Source organism: Cyprinus carpio, chromosome A19, assembly GCF_018340385.1.
Source record: "Cyprinus carpio isolate SPL01 chromosome A19, ASM1834038v1, whole genome shotgun sequence".
Classification (NCBI taxonomy): Eukaryota; Metazoa; Chordata; class Actinopteri; order Cypriniformes; family Cyprinidae; genus Cyprinus; species Cyprinus carpio.
This window is the reverse complement of record NC_056590.1, coordinates 21,250,293-21,260,307: the sequence shown is the minus strand read 5'-3', so window position 1 is coordinate 21,260,307 and position 10,015 is coordinate 21,250,293. Positions and strand designations below refer to the sequence as shown.

The 10,015-nt window shown below is 36.8% G+C and overlaps 1 protein-coding gene across 1 annotated transcript; it reads right to left on the bottom strand.

Moving 5' to 3' along the window:
* Positions 1-727: 727 nt before the first annotated feature.
* Positions 728-10,004, bottom strand: asb4 (ankyrin repeat and SOCS box containing 4). The gene is made up of 5 exons (XM_042776990.1): positions 8,928-10,004; positions 4,050-4,349; positions 3,347-3,834; positions 3,078-3,191; positions 728-2,313 (listed from the first exon to the last, which is right to left on the bottom strand). Exons 1-5 carry the CDS (start codon positions 9,145-9,147, stop codon positions 2,125-2,127), a joined length of 1,311 nt encoding a protein of 436 aa, XP_042632924.1. The 5' UTR covers positions 9,148-10,004; the 3' UTR covers positions 728-2,124.
* Positions 10,005-10,015: the final 11 nt, after the last annotated feature.

The window sequence follows — 10,015 nt, the reverse complement described above, 5'->3', positions numbered from 1 at the left end:
AAGTTGGCTTTTTGAAAGCAGAGTGAAGGACCTGTATGAATTTTAAGGGAACTCAAGTGGCAGCAGCTGCTCAGTTACAAGTGATACTCATCAAACTCGGGGTGGGTTTCAGCTGCGAGCAGTTTGCTCTGCTACACGTATTTGCCTCGTTCAGAGATGGAAGTATTTAGACAACCTCAATAGATCATTTGCACATTTCAAGCTATAATCAAGAACTGACATGTTGATGTTATTCATTCATACCTCATAAGCATCATTGCAGTCATGGAGAGCTTGACATCCCTGTGCTCATGAAATCACACCTGCTTCTAGACACAATCCTGTGTTCACAAAGGAGCAACTGTGTTAATAAATGCTCAGTACTATTCATCAAACTCACTCATTCAGTGAGAGAGTGCCATTTTCTGTACTATTAAAACAATGAATGAAAAAAAAAGGTTTCAATTTCATTTCTTTTTTGAGAACTTCATTATATGGAACATTCCAGCTTGGACATTCTTCTAAATTTCCTTTGCACGTCTCTCCAGTCTCTCACGTCTCTCCTGTCTCAGCACTTGATATGGTGGCTGTGACTGGAGGCCCCACCCTCGTTGGAAAATAGTGCTATTTTAAGAACTTTAACCACACCACCTGACCTGTCAGTCATTCACACAATGTACTCGATTCGGTTTTAAACGCACACAACTGCTGCTAGTTCCTAATTTCCACAGGAACATACAGTGCTTGTTGCTCTACATTCTGGACTTGATTATAAGATTATCACTTTTAATGTTCTTAAAATATAATATATGATTTAATCTCATACAATGCAAATAAAAGTTGGTCTGTATAACAGGATCAAAGGTTGATTTGTTGGTGGCTGTTTTATCTCTTCTGTAGAGAGTAAGTGGAAACAGACTGTCTTCTGGGAGGAAGAATCATTGCTTCCAGGTGACATTGTGTGGGGTACGGAGAGAAAATACTATCCTAAACTCACATATCACCCAGTAATCACAGAACTCATCATTAACATGCTGACTAGAATGAAAAGTCCACTTCCACTCATCATAAATAGTTTACTAAGTGCTGAGGCCAATGATTTTCAAAGAGAGATACTGTATCTCAAAGGCTGGAAGGACAAACATAAATTTAGTCACAGAACCGTCAATAAAAGCCTGAAATAGTTATACTGAATTTGTATATCCCCGTCTCCTGTGCGCTTGTTTATTAAATATTATAGCTAACAAGTAACTATATGGTCGGTAAGTACTGAAAAACATACCTCTACAGTGAACGTAACAGAAAGTTAGGTTATTCTGAGTGACTCGATTCTTTTGAATCTATCCAGCAAAAAGATTTGTTCAGGTTCGTTCATGAATCACTTCTGAAGGTTCCATCGTTATACCAGTGTAGGTGGCAAAAGAGTCTTTTCTGAGATAAGCGAGTCATGGGAATTCAGTTTGTTAAATTTAAGAGTGCTTAAATTTTCTAAAAAGCTTGAATTGATGCACAAAAAGTGAAGAAGAACGACTCGTTCACCTAAAAAGGTTTGTTAAAAAACTGATTCTTTTGTTTTCATTCGTTTTGTTCAAAATAAAACAAGTGATAATGTGTTCTTATTTGGGTAAAGTATAATAATCTCTATTAGGTCTTGTGGCTCTTGGGAACATAGAATTAAAAACTGTACTCCACAGAATTTCCGAACATTCATCCAGCTCAACCATATTACCTTTATTTGTAATCCTGGATTCTAAAATTCCTTAAAGTGATTTTACTTGTCAAAAAAATGACCTTAAAAACCTCCTTTTTGACAGTCTTTCATTAAAACATGAGGCTTTTTATATGTGTGGATGTGGAAAGACCAATAACTTTTGAATGTATAATATTTCGAGGTAATATTTAGAATATATTAAATATTATTAGCATTAATATCAAATTATTCATTATCTATATTTTAAATAGTATATATTTTTAATACTACATGTTAATATTAAATACATCAACATTATTATTGTTCCCTGGTAAAGGATCAAATAAAGAAAAAATATTTTAAAAACATGAGAAAACAAAAAGCAAGCAAGCTTTGGAGCCCTGTTTACACTGTAACAAAATCTGAATTTGAAGTGGTATAATGCAGAAACAGTGTCAGTATATGATTCCTACAGGCTCCAGAAGTAAGTATTTCTTCACTGATGAAGGAAGAAGGAGTTGCTGGACACCCAGTTCACAGCGATTCGACATTGCAGCACGTATTGTACATCTGGCCAGATGCTGTAGAGTGCGTGGATTGTTGGTGCAGACGGCAAACAAAGAATCATAGAAATCCCTGTACCTCTAAATGAAGAAAAAAAAAAAAAAAAACAAGGCTGAAAAAATAACTTCATAAATAGATACAGTAGCTTTTCCATTCACTAATACATCACTGTGTGCTACATTCAGGTCAAAAAAATGTTTTGTTTAAAATGCATGAAAATGACATGAATATTTAAAGCACAATATCTCTCTTGTTGTTAAGTAAAAAAATATATCTAGTGCCACTTTCTGTAGCATTAAGGAAAAAGTTTCCATTTCCCTCAGGTTTTAATTTTTTTTTTTTTTTTTATTATTTGACAAAGTCCAACTTGGACATTGTGGACAATGACTAAATAACAAAGTGTTTTTGTCATATACCACGGAATACTGCTTTCTTTACACAGCCTAATATATTGTTTTTGTTTGTTTTTGGAAATACAGTACTGTTCACAAGTTTTGGGTCTGTAATGTTTTGTTTACGTTTTTGAAAGAAGTCTCTTATGCTCAACAAGACTGCATTTATTTGATCAGAAATACAGTAAAAACAGGAATAGTGTGAAATATGATCACAATTAAAAAAAAAAAATTCTATTTAAATATATTTTCAAATGTAATTTATTCCTGTGATGGCAAAGCTGATTTTTCAGCATCATAACTCCAGTCTTCAGTGTCCTTTAGAATTTGGTGCTCAAGACACATTTCTAAACATTTTTAAGCAAGACAAAAAGATATATTTTTATGTTATTGTATTGTATTTTATGATGTTGATTTTTTTGCAGTTGATTTTTTTGCAGTTTATTTCTGACCTCATATACAGCTTCAGGAATAGCAGCTCTCCATTTTTTAGTGTACTTGATATGTTCATAAGAATTCACCATAACCTCCACTGCTCTGGGGTATTCATGACATGCCTGCAACACCTACTTAACAGAAAGACAACCAAAAAGAACAACATTAATATTTTGAGACCCATCTTAAGTGTAAACACCTTCTAGTCGACTATAAAATTCCCACTGACATCTTTACTCTAATAAATATGGAAAACTACAGCGGTTTGGGTGGGTGAGTGTTGTACCTTGTGAAACTGTGGTGGATACACTCGTGCTGCTCCGTAGTTCAGAAGCAGCTGATAGCAGCGTTCAGGAATGGCCCACGGCCTGATCTGCGTCACCTTCAGCAGATACTGTATAGCTGCGCATCCATTGATATCCATAGCATTAGTCTTGGCACCGGCCTCCAGGAACATCTGGATAAGCACATGATCACAGTTCCAGCAAGCTTTGTGCAGCACCGTCTTCTTGTCTTCCTCACATAAATGTATGTTAGCATTGTGGTCCAACAGGATCCGGCAGACAAGATGGTGGTCAGAGCTGTAGGTCCGCTCACGAATGTCCATGGCCCAGAATGCAGCAGTGATCAGAGGCGTCTCCATGTAGCCGTTGACTGCATTGATATCTGCTTCATGGGCAATGTAGAAAGCCACCAGCTCTGGGATACCGTAGCGGGCCGCAGTGTGCAGAGGGGTGTCCTGGTTCTCCTCACTGGGCATGTTGATATTTGCTCCTGTGGTAAGATTAGAAGTCTTTTGTGTTTTTTATCCAATAGTGTTGTTTTGGACCCCATTGACTTTATATGGACAAATACAGTTATAATTACAATTACAGTTACAATTTTTGTTTTTAATGTACATAAGAAAGAAAGTCATACAGGTTTGGATTGACATGAAGGCGAGTAAATTTTGACAGAACTTAGGTGATTTTAGATTGAAATGTACAGACCTTTGAGAACAAGATGTTTGGCACAGTCCAAAGATTCTCGTGTAATGCAGAAGTGTAGAGGAGAATGTCCACTCAGGGACATACTGTTGATCCGTGCGCCCCAATCCAGCAGAAGTCCCACACAGTCAGCATTAGACACCGTACAGGCCACATGTAGAGGGGTTTTCCCGTTAGGTTTCCTGTTGACCGCTGCCCCATTCTGCAGAAGGACTATGGCACTCTCCAGTGCGTTGTACATCATACACACATGTAGACCCATCGCCCAGGATGTCTCCAGCTTATAACTTGGCAGCCAGTAACCTGGTGGAAAATAACAGAAAGATTTAAGGTTAAAATGGATATACACATGCATGGGGAAGTTTATATTTTAGGTATAATTTGTCGTAGTGTTGTTGCTGTTAACTCAAACTTTTAAAATTATTTTTTGGTAATTGAAATAAAGCTGGAATATTACAAAATACAAATATTAGGTGAAAAACAAGCGTAAGCTAAAGTACTAAAATTACTAAAGTAAAACTGAAGTAAAATTTAAGTTATATAGAAACATAAAAAACCCTAACAAAAATGATAAAACTACATAAAATTACAAAAACGAAAAATGAAAGTGAAAACTGAACATATGAAAATAAAAGCTAATTCACAGTATTAATAAATAGTATATAATATTATAAAAGTATAACACACACTAAAATAACATGGTCCCCATGTATTTCACAATTTCAACTTTTAGTTTTTTAGCATCTCCATTAAAAAGCTACCTCGGTGTTATCTGTGTTAAGATATTTCTTATTAAAATAGGAAATTTGGAGCAGGAAATAATCTTTAAAAAGCAGCTTGCTAATTGGTTGCAGGTGGCATTCTCATTCTAGAGAGCATCTGATTAGACAAAAATCTGTATAGTACAGGAATACGAGTTACATGGCCGAAAAGTATTTTTATTTCAGGGGTCGTAAAAGGTTTCGAAAAGTCTCTTGATTCATTTGAGGTCATAAAAATTAATTGTATAATAGTTATGCAACTGAAAAAATGCTATTTAAATAGTTTTGTCAGAATCATAGTGTATATCACGCTGCTGATATCAAGTACCCTTAATCTGCGTGCTTCACTGAAAGTGATTTCATAGACGACGCCTGTTCTCTGTATTCTCTGTCACTTGCAGTCTAGCTCCACCTTGTGGCTGAATAACTAACTACAGTCACACAGCCTAAGGATTTCTCCGGTAAAAGAGCGACTGTTGTGTCGTCAACATGAATTACCTTGCTTGGTCCGTGTACGTTTTTTGATAGTTTGTTTTTTTCATTTGAAACACAAAACAAAATAACGAGAAACCACCTGTTTTTCGTTTGTCGTTTCAAACCAAAAACAAAGAAACGGTAAAATCAGAGCCGTTCTCCCCGTTTTTGGTTCTGAATCCAAAAACGAAAAATGACAAAACCAAAATCAAATAACGGTCAGATTTTGGTTTTTTGAAAATCCCTTTTTCCATTTTTTTCGTTTGAAGATCTACATTGAAATACAGACAGGTTGGCCACGTGACCCGGAAGTAATAGTAAATATGGCCTATCAAAATAAAAGCCAAGTTTTTAGAATGGTCATAATATGCAGCGCTAACGTTATACCAGAGTAACGTTAGAAGAAGAAAAATCAATTAATAAATAGCCTTATATAAACCTGGACCGGAATAAATATGTTAGCAACAGTAGTTTATTACAGCTATTTAATATCGTGCCGATCCAGACATCACCAGTCACGTTTAATGAGCGCATTGTTTGGCTCAATACAGTTGGTAATATAGGTTAACCTAAGAACTTATTGTGTGTGCAGAGTTGTTACTGTTAGCGCTATATTATATGATTAAATTTATATTTAATGTGGTTTCCACCGTAATGGATAACTGTTCCCCCCTTTCTACCAGCAGGTGGCAGTATTTAAATGACTGACTGTATGGTGTCTTTGGTAACTGTTTTTAAATCAAGATTACTGATACAGATGTATTTATTGTTGTTCATTTTATTTTGTTTTTGATTTTATTTGCCTAGTTATCATCATCATCATTCACCCAGCCCAGAGTTAAACCTGCTTCTGTTTTAACCTGATTATAACACTGCTATCAGCTTCTTATAGCAGCTCAGACAACAAACTCACATCAGACATGTCCTAATCCTAATGTAGGCCATCTGGCCAAAAGAATGATTTACCAGTGTGCTATATACTGTGTGAATCTTTCTTCTCTATACACATTCCAGTTTGTATAACATACAAAACTCCGATTGTGTCATGCAAGTGAAGAGAATCCATACAAGTCTTGAAACTTTATATAGCACATACATGCTTTCAAGGGCATTGCATGTACAATCAATGGCTGCAGAACATTTGTTAAGCCCTAAGGTAAGAACATTTTACAAGGTCCTCAAAAGAAAACCCAAAAACATAATTACATTACTAAAAACAGGCTGTCAACGCTGATTACATCAGCAATAACTGCAACAAAGACGTTTCCAGTAACTTTTGATACGTCCTGCTTATTGACTTGGACGAATCTTTGCCCATTCCTCTGTCCAGAACAGCTTCAACTCTTGGATGTTGGTGGGTTTCCTCACATGAGCTGCTTGTTTCCTCCTCATCCTTCCACAACATTTCAATCATTTTAAGGTCATAACTTTTGACTCTGCCTTTCCAAAACATTCACTTTATTCTTCTTTAAGGTAGGTGGGTATATTTTGTCACAATATAATATATATAATAGTATAAAGTATAAATTGAGTTTGTAACTCCCTTCTGGTACATAGCAGACATTATCAGGCTAATATAGAAGTAATTATAAAAATGGTAAACAGAAATAAACTATGATCAGTGGAGCAGTGCTGAGGATGAACTATAGTTTAAGAGTCTGATAGCTTGGGGGGGAAAGTTGCTCTGCAGTCTGTTGGTGCGGCAGCAGAAACTTCTATATCTCTTCCCAGAAGGCAGCAGGATGAACAGGCTGTGGCTGGGTGGGTACTGTCCTTTTGTATCCTTTTGGCTCTGGGTACCAGTGATCTTCTGAGCAGTTTTAATCTCCCGCTGCAGAGCCCTCCGGTCCTGGGTCGTGCACATCCCATGGCAATTTGTGTGATGTTTCCAGTCAGGTGATCACCACCATTTGCTGATGTAACGTGTCACACTGATGATGTATAATCCTCAAGGCTCTCCTTGGTGGTGACCTCATCTGTCCATACTTTGAATGTCCTTACTTATGATCAGACTTGCAGCACTGTCTTTATATTTCAATGTTAACATAAAAATGTTTTAGAATGGCATAAAATTAAGAAATGAGAATGTGTCTGTACACCTAGCCTGTGTGTCTTAATCAGCATAAGCATTCAACTTTTTGTTTGCTTTCAGTCCCTCTGACTGCAGCTCAATATATAATTTGGACTGTGCAATGACAGATATCACAATAGATGATGGAGAAGTGAACTGTGCATCACTATGCTTACATGAACTTTATCTGAAAAATGTATGTAAAAGTAGAATTCCATAAATTATATTCCATAAATATTATCAAAACTTTAGGTGTTCTCATAGTGTGGTCTTGTATCAAATAATGATGGCAGTTGTTAAGTATAGGGTATTGTGCTTATCATTGCCAATATGCCTAGTAATTGCTGACAACAACTAGCCTTTAAAATCAATCTGGAATGGAAACAAAACATTTCAAGGTACACATTTCAAAGAAGACTATTATACGTGAATGAATATGAGGTACTAGAAAAACAAAATTCATCAGGCGGTATCCAATGATAGACCCACCATGGGCCCAAACTTTTCTGTAGCTTTTCCATAGACAGCTTTTCAAAGCTGCCTCAGTATAATAGCCTACCGCTGTCACGCAATTTCTATGCGCAATCTGTGCTTCGGAGAAGTGCGGTCGCGCCCATGGTCGCACCATCTACGCTTAAAAATATAGCCTATTGCGCGTCTATGTCAGCTTAAGCGCGAATGCATGTTTAAAATACATAGGCTACATGTAAAGAATGATTTTCATGACGACTAAATATTTTTTGCTATGGTATAAATATTAAAGAATGCTCTGTGCAAAACAACACTATTTAATTATTATTTACCGCATATATTTTTGTTTTGACAATATAGTCGATGTCCTTCATTATCAGATACGGTCAGGAATTTACGTCAATTTAAAAAATATTTTTTAATGTTATTATTGCTCATTAAAACCATCCTTGATTTAACCTAAGCCGAGTCATTTCCAGAAGTGGTCCAGATCCGGAGCCGGTTTTTATGGTGAGGCCCAGTGCTTTACAGCCGTAACAAAAATGCATGTGCTAGAGCGAGCTGCGGGCCACAATCGGCCCGGTTAACACACGCCGATGCCGAATAAGCCGCAGACGTCGCGGGGCAGCCGAGCTCGGGCCGATTGTACATGCTGGGACACGAAGTTGCGTAGGCTCAAGGTGTAGCAACGCGCTTGGTGTCGGCAGACTTAAAAAAAAAAAAAACATAATAAAATCAAATTGTTTTTAGCAAAATCCACCAGAATCTTTTTCTAAATCTCACAGACTACCACTGGCTTTTATTTTGATAGGCCATATTTACTATTACTTCCGGGTCACGTGGCCAACCTGTCTGTATTTCAATGTAGATCTTCAAACGAAAAAAACGGAAAAAGGAATTTCAAAAAACCAAAATCGGACCGTTATTTGATTTTGGTTTTGTCATTTTTCGTTTTTGGATTCAGAACCAAAACCGGGAGAACGGCTCTGTTTTTACCGTTTCTTTGTTTTTGGTTTGAAACGACAAACGAAAAACAGGTGGTTTCTCGTTATTTTGTTTTGTGTTTCAAACGAAAAAACACAAACTATCAAAACGTACACGTACCTTGCTTATACGAGGCAAGGATCATATCGCGGTCCTCCACGTCTAACACGGTGTCTATTTCAATGCTTGTGGTGCGAAGGATTTTTGCAACCTCCGCCGCATCGTTACGCGTGAGCGCTTCTAGAAAGCGTGCCTTTAGAATGTTGTCAGCTCTTTCCCGCCGCGACAGAGTCTGGTTATCTTCCTCCGATAAACCGAGAACTGCTCGAGGCCTGTTCATTTCTCACACATACACCGACTAATCCGCAAGAAACACCCGTTCAGTATGTTTAAATAATTCCAGAAAGATTTGTGAATTCCAGTGGTCAGGAGCGTGTGTGAAACACAGTCGGTGTCGAGTCAGTCACATCAGTCTGACTATTAATAGATTGTGAGGCGAAGAGGTCAAAGCCTACTGGACCAAACGAGCCTTAAAAATCTGGCGTACAGTAGTAGCTACAGTATCTGCCAAAATACTATTATACTCCACTGAAGTATTGACTGCATTTAAGAAATATTTTCACGACCTTAGTGTCTAAAGACGCCATAGTATTGTAGCCTATTATATTTGATGGTATTTTGGGCGAAACCTTCCAATGGCAAATGGTCCAAAAGTATAGCAAGGTCACACCTTGGTATTGTTCTTACCAGCCGTCTTGTGAAAAAAATAAAAATAAAAAAGTAATACTTATGACAGATAACAAGACATTACATTACAAATAGGTGAAATAAAGTCATAAAGTTACATTTTTCAAAATGCACACACCAATAAAGCTGAAATAAAGCATTGAGTATTGTTTCCGCAGGTCATTAAGCAGCACTACCATTTTCAGATGTGCTAACAATAAAAGTTTCTCAAGTACTAAATCAAAGCAGAAGGATTTCTTATGGATGGTGTAACAAGGCTATGTGCAGACTGTAAGTAAATGGACTGCAGAAAATGGGGCTTTGCCATCACAAGTAAAATTTGAACTTAAATAGTTATTTCAAACAATTTGTATTATTTTTAAGTGCAGTTTGCATTATTAAATTTCACGGCCCACTGAGGGTTATGTTTAGTGGTGGATCTTCATGTTGTTGTTTTTTTATTGCTAAGAATTACTGTATAC